Source organism: Mytilus galloprovincialis, chromosome 4 (assembly GCF_965363235.1).
Source record: "Mytilus galloprovincialis chromosome 4, xbMytGall1.hap1.1, whole genome shotgun sequence".
Classification (NCBI taxonomy): Eukaryota; Metazoa; Mollusca; class Bivalvia; order Mytilida; family Mytilidae; genus Mytilus; species Mytilus galloprovincialis.
This window is the reverse complement of record NC_134841.1, coordinates 17,795,305-17,820,203: the sequence shown is the minus strand read 5'-3', so window position 1 is coordinate 17,820,203 and position 24,899 is coordinate 17,795,305. Positions and strand designations below refer to the sequence as shown.

Genomic DNA, 24,899 nt, shown 5'->3' with positions numbered 1-24,899 from the left:
CTTTTAGAGAAATATGTGGCTATTAATTATAATGTGCAATACGTAAATTTTCATTAATAGTTCATTTTTAACGCTTGACAATCAAACACTTTATGTTTCAAGTCATGTGGAAAATAATCAGCTTTATTTTTATAAAAGGAACATACATTATCTCTTATGTTTTCATTGCTACGTACACATATTATCTTGAGTTCAATAATTTTCGTTCTGGAATGCTTTTTTATGTCATTTAGATGCTGTCGAACTTCTAGAATCTCAAAACATTAAAATTGGTGGCTCCGATGTTTTCATATCAACAATGTATTACTGTATGCATGGCGCGTTATGGAATCATAGTATACACAAAGTAAGAATGCCAGCTCCATTCAAGATTACCTTTGACGACAAATATAGAAAATCTTACATTGCTGATATTGTGACCAAATGCAACGAATACCTAAAACAGCATCACGCATTGTTTAAATGTGACGAAATGTGTATTGAATGTACGCTCAAAGAAGAAAGTAAAAATGTGCGAAAATATATACATAATTGGACAGAAACCATAGAAACTGTTTGGAAGGCATTTTGTCGCAATAATGTTCTAAAAAAAGAACTGCAAATAGCACCTGAGGCAAAGGCAACAATAGTTGCATCTGTCAACGACACATTCGACAGCAAATCGAAAGAGTTAAAAGTGATTTTTTCAGAAGACGATTGTACAGCAATTGTCTTAGTCGGACCATCGGAAACAGTTGAAAAATACTACAACTCTTTATTGGCGATGAATTTGAAAACAGTTGGAGACCTTGAAAGGCAAAGAAAGGTACATGCGACTTCAATGAAGCTGCAATCTATTGAAATTGCTTTAATGCTAAAAGAATTAAGATTCGATCAATTGAAAAGTGATATCCCCGATATTAAGTTTGAAGTCAATGGAGAGACTGGAACAATAACATTTTCGGGAACTGAACAAGATATCACAAATGCAAAACTAAAATTGTTTGAAGTGCAAAACAATTACACATCTTTTACCGTTCCGGACTTGTCGAAAGGTCAAATAGTTCTATTGAGCAATGATGTTGTTAAGTCTTTACTTTATGAGAGGTTTCAAGCACAAAATATTCAAGCAGTTGTAAATACTAAAAATGGTCAACTATCTGTGTGTTCATGGCATGAAAATATAACAGAAGTTAAAACATTGATTAAAGGTATAGTAAATGATGAACTGATTGAGTTATGTGAACAGGATCGTTATGGGTTCAGAACAGATTGGGAAAAACAGAAGAAATATATAATCAACGTTTATGATAGTGTTGTATATATAGATGATTCTATAAAGGGAAAGATTAGAGTTACAGCAACCAACGACATTCTTGATACAGTGATACGCCTTATAAGAAAATATCTTGAGAGCTATGCCATTACTGAAGAACGTTTAACAATTGAGGATACAAAAAAAGTAAATTTTCTTCAGGTGCATTGCAAAGATTTAATGATAGAAATTAAAAAGAAATATTGTCTTCAGATTGAGTTTAGTCGCAAAGCAGTTCTTTTAAGAGGAACAAAAAAGGCCATAGCAAATGCAAGTTTTGAATTGACGGATGGGAAAAACAAATTCTTCGAAAGCAGACATGTTTTATCTGCACCTATCAAAACAATAAAAATACTATTTCCTAACCATTGTAGCATTACTCTCCCAATTACAATTACCTCCGTAGAAAATGCTACAAAGACAGTTATTTCTGTAGATAGAGACAACCTTAGACAAATGTATGAAAACACACGTAGAGAGTCTTTTACAACAGGTCAACAGACTTCGTACCGATCAGAGAGTGTTGTCCGAGAAATAAAGAGGAAACTCAAAAGTCTTGAAAGTCAAAAATCAACTACGGTGCATGCTGTCTCTGTAAATGAGGGTATGTAAGTCAAGCTAAAAATCTAAGTATAAACAAAACTTTGAATGTTTGAAATACTAAGATTTTTCTCCCTCGTTAACCTTCGATTGATTTGACAATTTGTCCTCAATGCTCTCCAATGTCTTACTTTATTTGGCCTTTTTATCTTTTCTTTATTCCAGCTTCACAGATGAGTTTTTAGTAAACGAAATGTGTCTGGCGCAAATACAAAATTTTAATCCTTGTATCGATGTTGAGTTTATCGTTCTCCCAATACAAGGTAGATTTTGTAGGTAATTAACGTAGAGCCCCTCCTTTAAAGTTATTGTCCATAATTGACAGTGTGTTTGAGTTTTATCAACTTAAGAAAACAATTATCTTATATATATCAAATAGAACAAATAGATGACATCGCAGGTGCGGCAAGTTGACTGAGTTCGAGTACATACGCTTTATTTCCAGCCTGCATGGGTGTGTAGTATTCGTCTTGTTATTTTATAAAGTCATGCTGATTATGAAGTTCACAGTGTTCTATGCTTTCAAAACCTTTCTGTTTGCATCCGTTCTGGTTTTCTCACTGCATCTGGGAACTACTTGTAGATATATTTTTTTGTTCAATGATTGAATTATGTAGTGTACCTCTCTGTATAGCGACGAAGTTCAAGTTCGATTATGACCCGTGCATATAGAACTTCCCAAGTACACCGTTTGTTGGTGCTCTTCACAGAGGCGGAATGTACATATTAAGTAACAGGTAATAGGTACTCTAAGTATAAGCCATTTCGTTATTTCAATAATGTGGAGATCAAATGGGCCTGACATACTATAATTTTGATAAACACCATTGTCCTATATTAGTTATATAAAACGATGAATTATTTGATTCGTCGTCATGTCGGCTAACAAAGGAGGAGCGAAAAGTACCAGAAGAACATTCAAACTCATAGATAGAAAATAAACTGACATTGCCATGGTTAAAAAGAGAAAGACGAATAGACAAATAATAGTACACAAGACACAACATAAAAAACTAAAATATAAGCAACACGAACCCCAACAAAAATGAGGATGATTTCAGGTGCTCTGGAAGGGTTAGCATATTCTTTGCATATTTAGATGCTATTCAACATGTGCCTCATGTGGCACCCATCGTGTTGCTCATGTTATTACGTACCCGGTTAATAGTATAATTCGGTAGGTCACATTCTTGAAAAGGGAACGGGATTGTAGTTACGACACAAGGAACATATACGATATTATCTGTGAAACGGATATACCATAACTGTCGACCAAATCGTGGTGTCCGTACAAGTTACGAAGGAATGATTTCAACTAGCCATTTGGAACTCTTGGTTTAATACCTTCCTTTTGAGCACCAACTCTATTCATAGGAAATCATGATAGGAAATACAAGCCCGGGAATATCGTATCAATTGGGAGATAGATATAACAAATTATATTTTAGTAGTAAATATTGTCAACAAATAATTTTTCATTAGGTATGTACACTATTGTGTAATTTTATAGAAGCAATTTCACACAACGAAATCTACTTTTATGAACAAACTGTCATACCATTTTCACTTACAGTATATTTAGTTGAAATTTGATAATACATAATTTATCAAGAAAACTAATTCCTATTTTGTATTAACAATGAGTAACTTTACGGATGCAACACTTTGGAAGAGATCAGATTACTCTTCCTGAACACGTAAGACCAGCAAACCAAAATCAATAAATAGCCAAATAACCCTACTCATCAATCAAATTATTATTGCGTGTTCAGGTATGTTGGTAGAAGGGAGAGAAATTCTTAACCTCACAAATGATCAGCAAGATAGAATCTACATATCAGTTTGAATATATATCACTAAAATTGAAATTATTTAGAGGGATATTAATCTATTTTACTTTGAATTAACTCATTTCAGATTGATATGATTCAATACAGAAGGTATTATTATAATCTAATCAAATGGGAGTTCAAAGTATATTGCTAATGTTATCCACGGTCAAATTTGTTTGAGGGAGTTGCCACCTCAGTTTTGTAAATATTTCTCTTTATTTTACCGACGGAAGATTTTAAAATCAAATAGAACAGCAGGCTGTAGGAAACATTTTCGAAATTGGTTTGAAACTCTTACGTAGCATATACTTAAACTTAAATTATATAGACAATTTATAAAAATTTTGAATTTAAGTCACTTTGAAACAAAGTTAAAAGTTCAAATAAAAATGTTATTGTGAAAAAGTCAAGACGACTGCAGATGTATTTCAAACGACTTAATATAAAAACAACTTGAATAACTTTACCAGAAACTCGGCATTCCAAGAGAACCGAATTTGCTGTTTCGACAGACTTATTCTATTTTTTTTAAATGCTAATTTGCATTTAGCTAACTTCATTCAGGGTGTTTTCGAGAATCATAAAGATATGCTTACCTCATCTTTAATCTACAGATTTATTTTTACTGTTGGATAACAAAGTTTGCAATATGCACTGCTGCTTACCTTACAGATTCAAGAAAACCAAAGTTAGCAAACAAAAAAGATATCGTGTGCAAACACGGAACAAGGATAGTCTTAGTAAACGACACTTTAGGAGCACAAAAGGTTTGTTTTAAATGAATAAAAAATCGGTTTTGGTTACTGCTAAATAAATATCCCACAATTCTATAAGTCCGCAGTCAATATAGAAATATGTTGTTTGAAAATGGATTTAAAATATACAATAAATAAATTAAAGTTATCATTTTAAGGTGTTAATTTGTTAAATTCTTTTTCTTTCCATATTCGGTATTTAAAACACAGAAAAAATCTTAAATTCTCAAAAATTTATATGAATAAGTAAACCTTTAAATACAATTACAAGTGTCATATATTGGTTACAACGCTTTACTGCATTAGATAAAGCTAAAAAAAACCTATAATATCATATGACATTCCATCCGTAAAGAGATATATATGCTTTGCAACAACTAAATAAGCTGCCATGAATGTTCAATACTCATATGCATTTGTTCAAAAACAACGGCAACATATACGGGCAGACATTTCTTATAGTCGGAATATTTTTCTTAGGGATATATAGATATAAAAGGGTGTGGAATGAGGACCAATGAAAAAACTGTCCATTCAAGATACAATTATTTACAACCACTGCTGGTGGAGTTTTAATTCCCCGCGGGTATCACCAGCCCAGTAGTCTGCACTTCTTTGCTGACATGAACTAAAATTGATATGGTCATATTTATATATATAATGTTAACAAAACATCTGAATTTTTGAAATACTAAGGCTTTTCTACCTCAGGAGTAGATAACCTTAGCTGTATTTGGCAAAACTTTTAGGAATTTTGGTCCTCAATGCTCTTCAACTTCGTACTTTATTTTGCCTTTTTAGCTTTTTTCAATTCGAGCGTCACTGATGAGTCTTTTGTAGGTGAAACGCGCGTCTGGCGTAAATACAAAATTCAATCCTGGTATCTAGGATGAGTTTATTTGTAAACATAAACCATTATAGGTCAAAGAACGGCCTTCAACATGGACCCTTGGCTCATACAAAAAAGCAAGCTATAAAGGGACCAACAAATTGTAAATACCAGTCAAATAGTGAAACCAATAGTTTCATCTATATATAAAAAAAGAGAAACCAGAAGAATTTTAGAAGCACATCAAGAAACGACAAGCACTGAACATCAGGTTTCTAACTTAGGACAGGTGCAAACCCAATAACCACTTCTCGTATGTTAATGTTACAGCAATAATGTACATTTGAAATGTAAAAGATATTTAACATTGCACTGTAAAATCCCTCGTGTATTTTTTTCTCGTTTGATAAATGAAAATCAGTTTATCTTAGCTTAACAAAACTGGAGACGCCTTTGAACAGATAACATATCGAATTTCGTTTACCCTTTTACAACGGAAACACGGTTTTAATATGGATTTAAGATTGATTTCCAATATTTTTCAGTTACCAATCTAAGTATATTAATTCCAGGATGAGCAATATCGTTCTTCATAACACAGGTTGTACGATGTCTTGAGTGTTTGGTCTTCTTTATATTCTGAATTAAATCTGTACATATACGCGGATATGCGTAGACATTTGAATGCTGTTCTTTTAATTCTTTTTTTTTTTTATATAAAACATAATTTTGATATCTCATCAGTATTGTTTTACGTTTATTCATGCTAAGGCCTTTTATAAATTCCAATGCCGTGTACGTTTTTCTTCATTGTTAAAGACAATACGTGATCAATTGTTGCTTACAGCGAATTTCTTTGGCGAATAGTTTCCTCTTCAGCAATCAAATCATATTTTCTTATTTATTTTCTTAATTATAACCTTGAGAAACAAATTTGTGTGACAATATGATTTTCCGTTTTGAAAATCATGTATAATTCAGACATTTTTTATTTTGTAGGCCGATGTTGTCGTATGTTCTTTTGATCCAATGTTGGATTCATTTGGTGGATCTGCAAAAAGCATTGAATTGGTAGAAGGCGTGCAATTTTTCGATGAAGTCAACGCACAAAGGTACATATTTTATCTTAATAGATGACGAATAAGACTAACGGTACTTATTTTACTGCAACACATATGATTTAGGACAATGGTTGTCTATTTAGTGATGCTCGAGGCAAACATATTTGAAACTCTTTAAACTTTATATAACAGTTGATTTTTTATTCAACCTATAATGATCAATTTAATTTCACGTTTTGGAGATATGTTTAGGCTGTGAGGTCGTTAATACAAATCAGAGTTAAGAAACTGAATGGGTCTATTAATACCCATGCTACATCAATACTTTTAAAAGACTCAAATGTTGCAAACAATCGGTCCTACCTCCATGACAAATATGTTGTTGTCCAAAAAGATAAAGCCCCAAACAATATAGTTTTTGTATGTTAATGACATAAAATTAACCGCTTGAAAAGTAATTGGGTTTAGATAATTCACTTGAAAACTCAGCATATACCCCCACTTAGGAGGAAGTCAAGGAAAGTCATAGGTCTGTTCTATGTTCATTTGGAATTTCAACCAAAGATGAGGAACTGGATCTTCCATCACTGTATTGGATACCTAAACTACATAAGTGTCATTACAAACAACGGTATATTGTTAAGTCAGTTTTTGTTATATCTATTTTGCGTGACTGTATTTATGCATCACGTCATACTTTGAACGACAAAATTATTTCATGTCTACCTGTGCAAATTTCAAACGCGCACTTTTACACCAGTACACAAAACCCTCCTTCCTTGATGGGTGCATTTTACATAGACATATAAAATCGTATAATATAATCATAATGAGGATATAAATTTGATGTATGCCTTGTTGTGCTTCTTCGTTACATTTGTTGTTTTTATAGTGATTAAGATTATAACACTATGTTGACTGCTGTACCCCTATTTTTGACATTTTTACCTATTGTGTCTGTTTGTTTTGTTCACGCATCGGTGACAATATAATGGAAATTAATGCGACTACCATACAAGTGAGAGGTTTAGCTAGCTATAAAACCAGGTTCAATCCACCATTTTCTACATTTGAAAATGCCTGTACCAAGTCAGGAATATGACAGTTCTTGTCCATTCGTTTTTGATGCGTTTTGTTATTTGATTTTGCCATGTGATTATGGACTTTCCGAATTGATTTTCCTCTGAGTTCAGTATTTTTGTGATTTTACTTTTTGCTGGGTCTTCCAAGTGCTCCACGAAACCTCTTTCTAAATTATTAACATCAATTTTATCAACAATCAAAGCCGGGCTTCAAAGTTATTGTGCAACTACCTATTATATAGGTGGCGTGAACTAGATATGGATACTAAACATTCAAACGATCGTTTGTAGTACACATAATCAAAGACTCTTTTGACTCGCAAAAGTATAAATACATTTGACTTTTCTACACTTTACACACTTATTTCCAATTCCAAATTAAAAGACAAGTTTAAAGAGTTGGTCATTATGCTTTGTCTTATAAAACAATGACCAATGTAAACAACAAGTATATTGTCTTAAGGAGAGATAAATCATACTTTGTAAAAATAATCACTGTGAATTCTTAAATTTACATTATCAAGATGCTTGATTTCTTGATTGACAACATATTTGTTACGTTGGAGGACGTGTTTTTCAACAAATTATCGGCATCCATATGGGAACAAACAATGCCCTTCTTTTTGACGATTTTTTTCTTAATTCGTATGTGACTGGCCTCAAACAGGAACTTCAGAATCAGAAAAAGTTAGCTTTAACTTTACTTTCTGTCATATGAATGATGTTCTTTCATAACATAATTCAAAATTTGGTGACTTTGTTGAAAGAATCTGCCCATTGAACTTGAGATAAATATTACAACAGATACAGTTAAGTCTGTTTCATATATTGACTTACATCTAGAAATTGACAACGAGGGTTAATTGAAAACACAATTTTACGATTTAAGAGATGATTTCAGTTTCGCAATTGTAAACTTTCTATTTCTATGTAGCGAGGAAGCCATTAATCCAAGAGTTTCAATTGGGAAAGTCGAAGTCATCCATGCGCAAGTTTTACGGATGCCATCACGAGTTGTTTGACTGTTATGTAATATCCGTTTCACAGATGATAACAAATATGTTCAAAATGTCGTAACTACAAGCCGGTACCCTTTTTCCCGAATGTGACCGACTGAATAAGACTCATTACCGGGTTTGTAGTAACATAAGCAACACAACGGGAGCCACATGTAGAGTAGGATCTGCTTACCCTTCACAATTTGCACAGTCTTAAGGAAATGTCAGTTAGATTGTAGAAAAATCGGAAAAATAGTTCTCCGATCACCTAGATTCCTTTAAATTTCATTGAAGCGTATGGAACCAGTAGATTCGGAATTTTAAAATGTCCTTGTCAGTTTCGATACTGCTTTTTAAAATGAAGCTTATACAAATAGTTATTTTTTTCTAGTAATTAAAAGACATCCCTTATATTTTTTCGTATTTAAAATAGTGGTTATTGGGTCTTATCTTACACATTCAAATTTGTACATTTTACATACAATAAAGCTATTGTTATGATATTGTAATTATTATGTTTATTTATGTTGGCCTAATTTGTGTTGTATGGCCTGATAGTTGTTTACCAAATAATCTTATAATTGTGCAGTTTAGGAATCACTGGAACAATCACAGAATGATTGGAACTTTCTAGAATGATCCTTATAAAAGATGCGTACTTTAAACTTCTACGTTATTCCAGAAACTTCCGTTGTAACTTTCCAGGATTTTCCACAATGTTCCATTATAGAGTGTTCTAGAATTTTCCATTGACAACACTATATATACAGACACTAAAGTTAAACTCTCATAATTAAAACTTGGACATAGACATTGATAGACATTAGTATTCACAGCATTTGGATTGACACTTTTATTCTACAAACAACATCATACTGGATTGTGACATTAGTAGTGAACGTAATATTCAAATTGGATTCCGAAAGATTTCCGGATACAGATAAAGATAACTGATTGGACTCATATTTTGACAGTTAAGTTAACAGTAATATTTGTGTAATACCTTTTGTAAACTTTTGTATATTAAATATTGTTAAATTTTATTATTGATTTGTGTCTTTTGTTGGCTACAATTTAAAGGCGATTTCTGGCCGTAACAGAAATTGGGGGCTCGTCCGGGATACTGAAAATATATTATTCAAAATTTTTTCAATATTTTTATTATAACTAGCCAACAAAATTCTACAAAATGGCATTTGATGCCGGTAAATTTTTGAAAACGCCAGACCTGGAGAGTTTTGATAATTTAAAGAAAGACGAATTAGTGTTGCTTGCTAAACATCTGCAGTTAAATTTTAAAGTATCTATGAGAAAACAAATTATAAAAAATTTGGTTATAGACAAATTAGTTGACGCAGAAATTTTAGGTGAAGAGGCTCTTGAACTTAAGGTCGAAAATGTAGATGCCTTTAAATTAAAACAGCTTGAATTAGAACATGAATTTAAATTAAAACAAGCAGAACTGGAAATGAAGGAAAGGTTGGAAATAGAGAGAAAAGAAAAAGAAGATGAATTTAAATTAAAAGAACTGGAAATGAAGGAGAGGGAGAAAATAAAAGAAGATGAATTAAAATTAAAAGAACTTGAAATGAGAGAAAGGCTAGAGATGGAAAAACTGAAAATTGAAATGGTCAAAGAAGAAAGCAACACTAAAGTCCAGTCGAAATCAGATTATTTTGATGCAGCAAAAAATATACGTTTGGTTCCAAAATTTTGTGAAAAAACAGTCGATAAATATTTTCCACAGTTTGAGAAAATTGCTAATAATTTGAAATGGCCAAAGCCATATTGGACTACAATGCTACAAAGTGTTTTTGAAGGAAAGGCCGCTGAAATATACTCTGCACTTCCATCAGAAAAAAGTTCCGATTATGACACCGTGAAACAGGAAATTTTGAAAGCCTATGAGCTAGTACCAGAAGCATATAGACAGAAATTTAGATCTTATAAAAAGTTTGATTCGCAAACCTATGTGGAATTTGCTCGGGAAAAAGAAGATCTATTTGATAAATGGCTTACTTCAAAGAAAACAAAAAACAATTTTGATCAACTAAGACAATTGATGTTATTAGAAGAGTTTAAACAATGTGTTCATTCAGAATTAAAAACACATTTAGACGACAAAACTGTTGAGTCAATACATGATGCGGCTGTAATTTCAGATAATTATACTCTTTCACATAAAAGAAGTTTCAAGAGTCAAAATGTTAATACTTCCAGTGGAAATTACAAAAATCAAAGCACTGAGCGTACTGATAGTAAGCCTGTTCCACAGAATAAGAGTCAGTCCAATTATAATATGTCTAGTCCAAAATTTGATACTTTTGAGAAGAAGTCACTGACTTGTGCTTATTGTAAGAAGATTGGTCACCTGATGGCTGATTGTTTTAGACTCCAGAAGAAGAATGAACGAGATAATAAGCCGAAGACCAGTGCTTGTACGACACCTTATATTACCAGTACATTGGAATGTCCTGCGAGTCAGGCTTTTAAGTCCAGTTTTTGTGATTACATGGAGGAATACAAACCCTTTATGTCTGATGGGTTTGTTTCTATTGTTGATGATACCACTCTTCAGCCTATTAAGATTTTACGGGACACTGGAGCTTCTCAGTCTTTATTGTTAGAAGGTGTGTTGCCTTTGTCCGAGAAGACTTCTGTTGGTGCCTCCGTTTTGTTACAAGGTGTAGAGTTAGGTTGTATAGATGTTCCTCTCCATCGTATTTATCTGAAGTCAGATTTGATAACTGGACCAGTTGTTGCAGGTGTTCGTCCTAATCTCCCTGTTGAGGGTGTTACCTTATTGCTAGGAAATGATCTAGCTAGGAACAAAGTGGTTGCTGAACCAATTGTTACCAGTGAACCGGTGGTGGATGTTAAATCACCTGAAGATGATGCTGAATTGTATCCAGCTTGTGTTGTTACTAGGGCGATGGCTAAAAAACAACAAAATGAGAATTTGCAAGAAGACAAGTTTGATTACATGGACCTTTCTGACACTTTTATAGCTGATATTGAAGATCCTGGTAACTCAGAAAAGGCTATTATAAAACCACCTAGTGTTAACAAAAATGTTATTATGCCATGGCCAGATGTAAACAGCCATTCATTAGACCGAAATAATTTACTCGAAGAACAACATAAAGACCCTGAGGTTCTTCAGCTCAGCCAGAGGGCTCAACCACAGGAGGAAGCAGACAAAGTGGCCGAATGCTTTTACCATCAGGACGGCATTTTAATGAGGAAGTGGAGGCCTCCTGATGCTACCCCAGAGGAGGAATGGAGAGTGGTGTACCAAGTGGTGGTGCCTAAAGTTTATAGGCAAGAAATTATTGGTCTTGCCCATGACACCCCCTTGGCTGGACACTTAGGTATAAGGAAGACTTGCCTAAAAATATTGCAACATTTCTACTGGCCCAGACTTAGAAACGATGTTGCAGAATACTGCAAATCATGCCATATATGCCAGGTTGTTGGTAAGCATAACCAGAAAATACCACCAGCACCTCTTCTGCCTATTCCAGCCTTTGACGAACCTTTCAGCAGAGTTCTAATTGACTGCGTTGGACCTTTACCAAAGACCAAGACTGGAAATGCGTATTTATTGACGATCATGTGTACATCTACCCGCTTTCCTGAAGCTATTCCGCTCAGAAATATCAAGACACCTACTATCGTCAAAGCTTTGATCAAATTTTTCACATTAGTAGGACTTCCTAAGTCTATACAGTCCGACCAGGGATCAAATTTCATGTCGGGTTTATTTCAGCAAGTCGTATACCAGTTAGGGATTGCTCAGTACAGATCAAGTGCTTATCATCCAGAATCTCAAGGTGCCTTAGAACGTTTTCATCAAACATTGAAGAACATGATTAGAACTTTTTGTCTTCAATTTGACAGAGACTGGGATGATGGAGTTCACTTTCTACTTTTTGCGGTTCGAGAGGCTGTTCAAGAATCCCTTGGATTTAGTCCCTTTGAGTTGGTATTTGGTCATACTGTAAGGGGACCATTAAAATTGATTAAGGAAAAGTGGCTTACTGAACATACTGACTTGAATCTTTTAGACTATGTATCTAGATTTAAAGAAAAATTGTTTACTGCTTGTCAAATTGCTCAGAAAAACTTAAAAAATGTACAGAACAAAATGAAAATATGGTATGATAAAGATGCCAGGGACAGAATTTTTGAGCCTGGTGATAAGGTACTTGTATTTCTGCCAGTCCCTGGACATCCTTTACAGGCTAAATATTGTGGTCCTTATACAATAGAGAGTAAAATTAATGATTTGAATTATATTGTAAAAACTCCAGGTCGGCGCAAACAAAATAGAGTGTGTCATATTAATATGTTAAAACCATATTTTGAGCGTACTAATGTACTATGTGATAGTAAACCAGTTGCCACTTTAGGCATGGTTAAATTTGAGAACAATCATGACAAACCAGATGTAATTGAACCAACTTTTAGTTGTAAAACTATGGAAGAGACAGTTAGATTGAAAAATTCAGAAATTTTGTCAAATTTAGATTCAAAACTTGCACATCTGTCTTTTGATCGTAGAGAAGAAATAAAAACTTTGGTATTTTCTTTTAAAAATCTTTTTCCAGATGTGCCAAACAAAACCACTGCTGTTTGTCATGATGTTGATGTAGGAGATGCTTCTCCAATTAAGCAACATCCTTATCGGCTCAATCCACTCAAACTTGAAGTTATGAGAAAAGAAATTAAATATATGCTTGACAATGATATTATTGAACCGAGTCACAGTGAATGGAGCTCTCCTTGTCTCCTTGTGCCAAAACCAGATAAAACTTTTCGTTTCGTGACTGATTTCAGAAAAGTAAATTCAGTCTCAAAATCTGATTCCTATCCGATTCCAAGGATAGACGATTGTATTGACAATATTGGTCAAGCAAAATTTGTGAGCAAATTTGATTTATTGAAAGGTTATTGGCAAGTTCCATTGACACAGAGAGCTCGTGAAATATCAGCTTTTGTTACACCAGATGGCTTATTTCAATATACTGTAATGCCATTTGGCATGAAAAGTGCACCAGCTACATTTCAAAGAATGATCAATAATGTTATAAAAGATTTAGACTGTTGTTATGCTTATATTGATGATCTTATTGTATGTAGTGATAGCTGGGAACAGCATTTAACACATTTGTATGATACTTTTGATAGATTGTCATATTCAAATTTGACTGTTAATCTTAGTAAAAGTGAATTTTGTCAGGCCACTGTTGATTATTTAGGGCATACAGTTGGCCAAGGTCAAGTAAAACCTATTATGGCTAAAGTGGAAGCTATTTCCAAATTTCCACCTCCTACAAATAGAAAACAACTTATGAGATATTTAGGCATGATAGGATTTTACAGGAAATTCTGTTCAAATTTTGCTACTGTTGTTCAACCATTGACTCATCTTTTACGAAAAGATTCTAAATTTATCTGGTGTGAAAATTGTCAAAAAGCTTTTGAAAATAGCAAATCACTTTTAATTAATAGTCCAGTTCTGATTACTCCAGACTTTGAAAAACAATTTAAACTTGCTGTTGATGTAAGCGATGTAGGAATAGGAGCTGTTTTATATCAAGAGACAGATGATAATGTTGAAAAACCTATATCATATTTTTCTAAGAAATTAGATAAACATCAGAAAAATTATTCAACTATTGAAAAAGAGTGTTTTGCAATGTTGTCAGCACTTCAACATTTTGATGTATATTTGAATCCCACTGTATATCCTATTCTTGTTTATACTGATCATAATCCTCTCACCTTCATGCATAAAATGAGAAACAAGAATCAGAGGTTGACTAGGTGGAGTTTATTGTTACAGGAATATGATGTAATTGTAAAACATATTAAGGGTAAAGATAATGTAATAGCTGATGCTTTATCTAGAGCTTATTAAATCACTTTGTATATATTATGTATTTTTGTTCATATTATTCATGATAAGTTTTTGTTACACTAAAACTTCTTTTAAGGGGGGAGGTGTTATGATATTGTAATTATTATGTTTATTTATGTTGGCCTAATTTATGTTGTATGGCCTGATAGTTGTTTACCAAATAATCTTATAATTGTGCAGTTTAGGAATCACTGGAACAATCACAGAATGATTGGAACTTTCTAGAATGATCCTTATAAAAGATGCGTAATTTAAACTTCTACGTTATTCCAGAAACTTCCGTTGTCACTTTCCAGGATTTTCCACAATGTTCCATTATAGAGTGTTCTAGAATTTTCCATTGACAACACTATATATACAGACACTAAAGTTAAACTCTCATAATTAAAACTTGGACATAGACATTGATAGACATTAGTATTCACAGCATTTGGATTGACACTTTTATTCTACAAACAACATCATACTGGATTGTGACATTAGTAGTGAACGTAATATTCAAATTGGATTCCGAAAGATTTCCGGATACAGATAAAGATAACTGATTGGACTCATATTTTGACAGTTAAGTTAACAGTAATATTTGTGTAATACCTTTTGTAAACTTTTGTATATTAAATATTGTTAAATTTTATTATTGATTTGTGTCTTTTGTTGGCTACAATTTAAAGGCGATTTCTGGCCGTAACACTATCATTAAATTCTTCATTAAATATCCATAGCAAATACTTACCAATCATATTTTAGGTCTCCAATGGTTCCTGCAGTAAATGATATATAAGATTTATTTGGTTACATTTTGTGAACTAACCATACCTGTCTCTCTTTATTTTTGTCTCGCCTTGACGGAGTTAAAATCGAGACATAGGTATGCTGTTTCCGTCGTCGGCGTTAACAATGTATTAGTTTGTGGTCAGGTCTAGTTGTTTATGGCGAACCATTTGTGATAGGTCATATTGTTAAGCCATGTACCTTCAGTCATGGTTTATAAACTTGAGCACCTGAGATTACCCCTAGTTTTTTGGTGGGGTTCGTGTTGTTTATTCTTTAGTTTTCTATGTTGTGTCATGTGTGCTGTTGTTTGTTTGTCTTTTTCATTTTTAGCCATGGCGTTGTCAGTTTGTTTTAGATTTCTGAGTTTGACTGTCCCTTTGGTATCTTTCGTCCCTCTTTTGCATAATCAAAACAATAAAAAGGCGAGACATATGTCTGTGTTAACCTTGTATTATGCATGTAGCAGATATTTCTATCTACCTGGTTAATTTTTCTCCCAACATAATATATTGGACATTAAATTATTTTGCCCTTTAGTCTATTTATCAGGACCTCCTCGTTTTTCAATCCTATCAGAACTCTTTTAACAGCAGGTGCACGATTCGTCCCCGAGGGTATCACGAGCCCAGTAGTCAACACTTCGGTGTTGACATGAATATCAATTAAATGGTCACTTTTTATAAATTTCCTGTTGCAAAACTTTTGATTTTTTTCGAAAAACTAGGGATTTCTTATCCCAGGTATATATGACCTTAGCCGTATTTGGCACAACGTATTGGAATTTTGGGTAATCAATGCTCTTCAACTTTGTAATTGTTTGGCTTTCAAACGTTTTTGATCTGAGCCTCACTGATGAGTCTTATGTAGATGAAACGCGCGTCATGCGTATTAAATTATAATTCTGGTACCTTTGATAACCTTTTAACATATTTAGTTGATGTGGCCAATTATTTATAGATTCAGACTTTGTAAAATGTCACCTGTGTCTGAGTAGGAAGCTGATGAACCAGTGGTAGAACAAAGAACGTCCCGTCCTTTTTCTAAAAAAAAAATTCATCGGTAGGTACCAAGACCTTGTTGATTAATATTCCGTGTCAACTTCACAAATAATACTCGAAGGTCTTGAAGTATAGATTCTAGGTAGTGACGTTGATTATAATCTTAATAAAGTGTTATAGTATTCTTTTATTTGTCTTTATGAATATTACTTTTACTGTTTTGTCTGTCTTTGTTGATATTCATTTGAAGAAGCTCTGTACTTATACATCCCGTCAATGTGATATTGTGCTGTGTCAAATTTGAGTATTCTTGTCTTTCGTTTCTTTTAATGTGCTTTGTCTATTGCCCTTTGTGTTTCTTTGTTACATACGACGTGGCTCTGTACTTGTATATCTTGTCATTATGTTATTGTGCTATGGTAAAAGTTTTGTATTCTTGTCAATCTTTTTTCTTAATGTGTTGACCTTTATGCCTGTTTGTGTTTCTTTGTTACATATTTGTTTGTTTTATAGTGATTAAGATTATACACAATGTTGACTGCTGAACCTCTAAATTTATTACAAGTGAGAGGTTTAGCTAGCTATAAAACTAGGTGCTATCCACCATTGTACAAATTATGATGAATCCATTAGTTGGATTTGATTTAGCTTTTGATTTTGGCATTTGATTACTGACTTTCAGATTTTCATCGAAGTTCGGTATTTTTGTTATTTTACTTTTTTCAGACCATACAAATGGGCACAAACTGGCAATTTCCTTAAACCTGGAAAACCTCATACCTTTAAACTTTTCAACAGCGTTGAATAAGAATCAAATAGAATAGCAATGTAGTATCTTAATTTGAATAGTTAAGACCTTTTTCAAATATTTACATTTCCATTACAAAGATCCATTTTATGACCAAATTATAAAGTGTTTTAATTTGAGAGGAAATAATTCCTAAATGCGTCATATCTTTTATAATGATGCCTCATATAACGTTGTTTCTGTGTGTCATATGTCCATTGTATTAAGGGAAATTGGTCCCTTGCAAGATCAGCATGTATGTCAAACTGAGTAACCTGGCATCGAACTCAACGAACTCAATTTATGGATCGAGTTATATGGTAAGGACCTTACTGTCATATTTGATTGATCATTTTTAGTATATGTGACATTTTTAGTCACAGGTTTATCTTCAGCATGCGCACTCTTTTTATATGGAATCTGCCATGCAATTTCAATTGTCTTTCAAATATATAGTTTTAATAGTTTATCACTTAATAAAAGTTGAATTTGTATTATTTTTTTCAGACAAAGCTTGCGGTATGGCGAAGTTGCTGCTGCCAAATGCAAACGAATGCAATGCAAGGAAGTATACTTCACTTCAATACCAAAATATAATCGTGAAAATGAAAAAGTAAGTCTGAATTGTGTTAAAATATTCTCCCCTTCTGTTTCAAAATGTATGTATGGATTTTTCGTTTAGATTAGACGGATGGTTTTCCCGTTTGAATGGTTTAACACAATTTCAACTTTCTAGTCAGTTCGGTTGTGTACCTTGTATTTATTCATTATTTTATAATTACATTAGATGTATGTTTCATTACAATACGTTATTCTGAATGGCTAACTGCACATCACATGTTATTCCTTAATCAGTTGCATTACACAATAAAACTTATATTTCATGATGACACAAGGTCCCATAATAAAGTGTACAGGTAAATTAAATAAAAACTTGATGTAAATCGTGTTTTCATGATCCTAGCTAAAAATGTAATTAATTATAAGTATTGAATGCTTCTTTTTGTAACTTCATAGGGTTGTAAAAGCGTTGACCGTGCGCACATTTTTAGAATGAAGCGCGGAACAAAATGTACTTCGGTCAACGCCTTTACACCCCAATAAAGTTACAAAAAGAAGCATTCAATTCTTAAATAAACACGTAAAGGTTCAACTGAACATAAACTGACTTTTATGGAATCAAGCAAAAAAGGATATTAAAAATAACCACCATCTACACATTAATCGAGCTATTGCTCGAATAATAGACATACCTTTGCGGGACAGTAGAATACTTCAGTCAATATGCTGGAATGAAGTCCTTAAATGGATTACTTTTTATAAGTGAAAATGAAATAAAACATTGATAAAGTTCGTGCGTCCAAAGTTCCTTTCTGAATTTATCTGAAACAAACATATCTTCAATATTTTTTAACTTGAATAACAATTTATAATATTGATGGAAAACTTGTCTGAATTTTCTAGGCAGTTGTATTGTGTGTGTCTGGTATAAGTTCAAACCCTTTTCGTTGTTGTCACATTCAAATTATTTCAGTCTGTTTGTGTTGGTTACTGATATGTGTCAGCGTAACTGAAGTATAAATAACTTCCATACACGTTAGAGGTTTTGCTAGCTATCAAACCAGATTCAATCAATCAATTTCTTCGGAAACGGCCTGTACCAGTTCAGGAATGTGACAGTTGTTTTTCAATTGTTGATTGACAGCGCTTGATTTTGTCGACTAGTATTATTGACTTTTAATTTTTAATTTGCCTTGGGTGGTTTTCGTATTGGAATTTATAAACTTCTGATTTTCCTTTAACTTGGAATCATAAATCCTTAAGAATCAGGAGTACTTTCAACTTGGAAGTAACCACAATAACAACATATTGTATTCTATTTTTATAATGTTGATACATAATTTAACCAAAACAAAATACTGATTCAACCCGTATTAAATCAGAGAGCTTAAATCGCCTTGGGTTTGAAGTTACATAGAGTTAATTATAATTACAAGAAAGCAGACCACACAAACTCAGCATATTCATTATCGTATCGAATTAATTGTTTCTTCCAAATTCAAATTAACACATAATTACATATGGCTCAACCGAATACTGGTGTGTCAAGTAAAACATTTCTGTTATTCTATACATTGCATCACGACATGTTGAACTTTAGGGAAGCATATTTACAATGTAACTTCAAAAGTTTGACACGTTAAGATTAGGAAACTAAAATAGAATTCAACAACTAGACTGATGAAAACAATAGAAGCAAGTAAACATAGCCGACAATTGAATACCTTTTAATGTACTTTAGAGAACGCCAACTTGGCCTTAAGACAACTTGGCCACTTTATATATTAGAGTGATATAATTACCAACGGTGAGAGAAGCGTATGTGTGTTTCATAGAAATATCGTCCCGTTTTATCTCCATTTCCACAGCATCGTCATAATCTGGTTACCTTTCCTTGACAGTGTTTTATTTAGAAATAAGATACCGAATATATTGACACATATAATGACTGTCGTATTTTGGCTCGACAGGTTTGCAATATAATATCATTTCTTCATTTAGATATTGCGACGCTGTATTGTGGAGTGTCTTAATAAAGCTTCAAATTCCAAGTATGTTTCTATAGTGTTTTGTGCGCTTGGGACAGGAAATTTGGGTTACCCTCGAGATGCTGTAGCAAAGATTTTGTACAATTGTGTCAAGGGATTCGATGAATGCAACACATCTGTGAAGGATGTCAGATTCCTATGTTACATGCATGACACTAAAACAGTACAAGTAAGTTGAATTAACATTGTACTATTCAAAAGGCCTTCAAAAAACGTGCACTATGTACATATAAAAATGATTTCCAAAGTATCAATATACAACATGATCTAATTTCTATCACTTTTGCCAGTCATCATATGTGCAGATATCTCAACATGCATGAATCTTTAATTGACAACATATTGATTACGTTTTTATTGTTTAAAATCTATGTAATTGCATTTTGATAAGCATATAAACATTAACAAACAATGAATTTTGAAATAATCTTTGGTTATAAGCATTTTATTTTGCTCGAGTTGGTCAAAATGAGCCATAAACATGATGTATATGCAACGAAAAAAATCAACATCATTTGAATCTGTATTTATGCGACCTTTGATTTAAGAACTGTTGGAGATGGGTTGGGCATCTGCTCATCATATCTAGTTATGTAAACGCGTTCAGCTAATAAAAGTGAAACAATGGAGGGGTACAGAATAATTTCCGATTTTGTTAATTGATTTGGTGATAAAAACACAAAAAAAGATACAGTCTGGATTTTAAAAGGAAACATAATTTTTCTGTATTTTAAAGACGCATATATTAATCAATTTAGATAACCTTTTTAAATATTGTTTTTTTCTTTCTTATCATTCAGGCTTTCGAAATAGAGGAAATGAAACAGCGGAGAGAATATTATCGACATACAGGTACTCTATTTATATCTTATAAATGAACTATTCTTTCGATTACTTTCTATACATTTTAATAAAAAAATATCGCATTAAATCACTAGGGTATGAAACTATAACAGCATCACATTAAATAAAATGTCCTGGTCGAAAGTAGATATAAAATTAGCTTACGCATAACAGGGTATACTTTGCAAAGGCATCAAATCTCGGTTATGCTATTCGCCAAAATATTCGAGAATCCAAAACATACTACAATTAAACGTTTAAAGAATCCTAAAGAAAACTTATAGCAACATTCAGACAAAACAACAGACCTATGCCTGGAAGAGGAGCATTCATGAAAATTCAGATTACCTGTTTCATTTCTTATGATTTCATTCCCCTATGATGGTATGTATAGTCCCATTTCTTAAAGTATCTTAAACTTCATACAAATTGAACATACATAGGGCTGAAATAGCATATCAACAAAAGATAACTGTGTCTTGTTAAAATCTCATACCATAACATAATATATCGTTTAAAAAGTACATGTTGTTGATTGTATTGTAATGAAATATTTGAAGACCTAAACTAAAAAAATCATTGGTCCCATTTTTCTTTAATAAAAATGACATAGTAGTCAGAACCAGAAAATAAGATTTTTCCATTCGAACCTATGTTATGTTTTAGAATGTTGCGTGGCAAGCATACAAATAATTTTAGAATATTTAAAAAACTAAACATTTGTATCAATTTAATATGTTTCCATTCTAATTTCACTTTGAAACCTTATGTTTCAATGATCTTTTCAAAGTTGATATCAGTGGCGTAAAAGTGGAAGTAAATTGCTAATTTCATTACAACAGTCAACACTTTGTATTAGTAGTGTTCCAATTCTGCATTTAATTGATAAAAGTACTGTGATTGATAAGACTTCATTAACGTCTTCATATTGAACTTCATATAAAAGGAATTATTATATTTCAGATTTGATTGCTTAATTTACGATGATAGTCATGCCAAAATCCAGCAATTATTGCTTCTATCAAGATTATTTTCATTGGTCCACTTCTATGACAATCTTCTTTTCCTTCTTTATCCATAACTTTGCAATCTGTGATAATTTTTATGCTTCACAATTGCAAACATTTTGACAATATATAGATACCTTCTTTTTCAAATATTTTCAGGTTTACGATTTCAATTTTGTTTACTTCTTTTACATTCTGGGTTGCATTTCCTGAGTATGTTGACATTATTTCAATTAATGTGTATTTTGCTGTTCAAAACAAACAAAAAAATAACTTTCTAAACACAACTTTATGCTTAGGTAATTGTTTGATCCTCAATAAAAAATGAAACATTTCAGACTATTCCCCATTTCAATTCTCAAATTTCATTTTATATATTAGAAAAGGTACATTTTGAAATTCTGGTAGCAACGATTGTTTTTTCGATGTTTATTTGATATTTTTGATCGCTGTTGTGTGACAGTTTTGATCTTTTTACTCAGATTCCCAGAATTCTAAGGAAACGGAAGGATGCATATGTTGTTTTTATTATTTGATTAGTTCAAATTCACATATAGAATATTTTTTATTTCTAAAACTTGTAGCAGAAGCATTATTAAGTAACATTAGCGTTCTTCAAAATTTCCAACAAGCAACTTGTTATTTTTCTAATGTCGGGGCCCCGCATGACAGTTTCTCGAATCACCGAAACATTACTGTACATTACAAAACCGTACAGTTCCGTTCCCACACTGTGGTATGGGCGGCTATAATAGGCTCCGACATAAAAATTATGAAACAATTCAATTGAGAAAAATAACGGCCTAATTTTATAACAATACAATTTACGAAAAATATTTATGACAGACATGAATCAATGACAACTACTGAACTACTATAAGATTTAATTTGAATATATTTCTAGAAAGATACTTGGATTTACCAAATCAATCAAATGCAAACGGCATAAAAAATTTTACTTATTTTTTTGCATTGTATTTTTTTTAACTAAAGGTCAATAAATTTAAATTTGATTTATGTATCCGTTTACTATTTGTATTTGTATTTTTTTCTGAATGCAGGTGATAGCACTCTTTTCCATGAGGTAGACGATTTGCCTGTTTTTAAAATAGAAGATGAAACTGAAAAACAACAGATACTTGTGAGTCTTTTTTCTTAAATTCCCATAATTACTTTTCCTTAAAAATTGTCGTTACTAAATAAACTCATCATAAATACGAGAATTGAAACCTAATATGTGCGCCAGACGGGCGTCTCATCTACAAAAGACTTATCAGTGACACTGGAATCGCCATAAACGTCACCATATTTAACCAAATTTGTATCATATATGAATAAAGGCAACAGTAGTATAACGCTGTTAGAAATTCATAAATCGATTGAGAAAAAATAAATCCGGGTGTCTACATTTTTATAAAGTTTGGTTGATCTTCTCCAAACAATGGTCAATTTAAAAAAAAAAAAGGTTTATACTGCTATTCGATCACAGTTAAATGTAATCTGATCGATTCTTGACGAATTTAACATTCCGACGGAATAGTGAGCGAGTGTGTTCTATTCCCTTTTATATCAATTAAGTTTAAAACTGCATAGTCGTCAAGGATATCAAAAACTGTTCGTGAGTTATAATGTCAGAATCTGTCCAAGGATAGAACAGTTTTTTATGATATAACTTTGAACAACTCTCTGATCTCGATTTAGAACGTGGGAAAGTTATATGAACTTGCACTGTAAGTGATATTTCCTAAGCGATATTATAAAAGGAAAGAATACTATTGTATGATTAAATCTGTTATATCTCCATGTTATTTTTTTTTTATTCGTAATCTTTACATTTTTTGGATACAAATATACTTGAGTAGTGAGGAAATATACTTTTAATTGTAACTAGTATATACGGGTATTTACATTGTCTTTTGACATACAATTATTAAATCTAACGCAATTAAACAAAGGCAAGTGTTAATATAGTACACCCTCTTTAAAAGTGAATATGGTATTACTAATTATAACAATGAAGAAAATGTATCGAATAGCTAATCCCAAGAATTTTGTTGTTATCTAATACTTCGTTTCTATATATGTTGCTTTTTTTTTTGTTGCACTTCTGTGTTCTGTTATTTCCTTGTTTTCCTCTTATAGTTGAAGTGTTTCCAGCTGTTTTAGTTTGTAACCTTGTTTTCTCTCAATCGATTTATTAACAGCGGTATTATACTATTACCTTATATCACTTTTGTTATGCATTGCATTTTAGGATTAGGCATTGTCACTTACCTTTGATTATCCTTTATTTTCACGCGTCTGGTTTAGTTTGTAACCCGGATTTGTTTTTCGCTGTCCATTTATGAATTTCGAACAGCGGTATATTACTGTTGCCTTTATTTGAAAAATGAAATTAATAGCATGTTTCTGCATATTAGATAAATTTGCACACAAAAATGGGGTGCATGCCAAAATGATTACAACATAGATTAAATAGTATGCGCGCGATGATACCCTATCTGATTCAAAATCCTCATTCTGTTTGACTAGAAAAACTCAAAAAATCAATGGAGACAGAGATTTGCCTTACATTAAGAAACAATGATTCATATAAGATTTTTGTTCTGTTATGACCATTAAACTGTTTAAAAAAGTATTTAAATGAACCTTACAGTTTAAATTTGAAAATAAAAACTTAAAGAGTTTTGTATTTCATCAGGCATCTCCAGACCGAGGCAAAGAGAATAGAAGGTTAATAACATCACATATTGACTATCAAACAGATGAAGTGACAAGAAGTGAACTGTCAGAAATGAAGCATGAACAAGGTACGATGCCCACATCTCTGTTTACCAAATATTGGAAACACGCAAGTTAGTCATGTTGCTCATATTATTACAAATCCGATTAAGAGTCTTAATCGGTAGGTGACATTCATGGAAAGGGAACAGGATTGTAGTTACAACATTAGGAAAATCTTCTATATTATCTGTGAAACGGATATTCCGTAACGCTCAACCAACTCGTGAAGGCGGCCGTAAAATGTATAAAGGGATGATTTCAACATTCCATTTGGAACTCTTGGTTTAATTGCTTCTTTGTGAGCTGCAATCCTCTATCAGGGAAATCATGATAGGAAATACAAAACAAAATAATTCCGTTTTTGAGGCACAAAAAAATGCATAGAGAGAGTGTAGAAGGTTATGTAGATAAACATGATTTCTCACCAAAAAAATTCCCTTTTTTCTCATTTCTGTGATCCAAATTCAATTTTATTGTAAATAGAACTAGTTTCAACCTTGGTATCTAATTTTTAAAATATTTCATTAAAATCTTGATTGTCCCTTTGGTATCTTTTGACACTATTCTTTTAACATAACTGTGTAATTGTTAAATCTTTGTTTCCGTGAGATCCTTTTTTAATGATATTTCAAACTCAAAGTGTCTTCCGTGGATTCAAGCAAGCTGTCTGATAATGTCGACAAAATAAGACGTCAATGTATTATAGTGAACTAAAGCTCTACG

General features: G+C 32.4%; 1 protein-coding gene across 1 annotated transcript; it reads left to right on the top strand.

Annotated features, from left to right (window-relative positions):
• Window positions 1–1,492: 1,492 nt before the first annotated feature.
• On the top strand, window positions 1,493–24,890 carry LOC143070986 (O-acetyl-ADP-ribose deacetylase-like). Its single transcript, XM_076245081.1, has 9 exons — window positions 1,493–1,898; window positions 4,399–4,493; window positions 6,310–6,422; window positions 17,441–17,546; window positions 19,496–19,711; window positions 20,343–20,394; window positions 22,454–22,533; window positions 24,094–24,202; window positions 24,883–24,890. Exons 1-9 carry the CDS (start codon window positions 1,751–1,753, stop codon window positions 24,888–24,890), a joined length of 927 nt encoding a protein of 308 aa, XP_076101196.1. The 5' UTR covers window positions 1,493–1,750.
• The last annotated feature ends 9 nt before the right edge of the window (window positions 24,891–24,899 follow it).

Coding starts and splice junctions, on each gene's coding strand:
- LOC143070986 (XM_076245081.1), top strand. CDS start 1,751: ATGTATGAAAACACACGTAGAGAGTCTTTTACAACAGGTCAACAGACT. Junction 20,395..22,453: donor AGAATATTATCGACATACAG/GTACTCTATTTA, acceptor TTCTGAATGCAG/GTGATAGCACTCTTTTCCAT. Junction 22,534..24,093: donor CTGAAAAACAACAGATACTT/GTGAGTCTTTTT, acceptor GTATTTCATCAG/GCATCTCCAGACCGAGGCAA.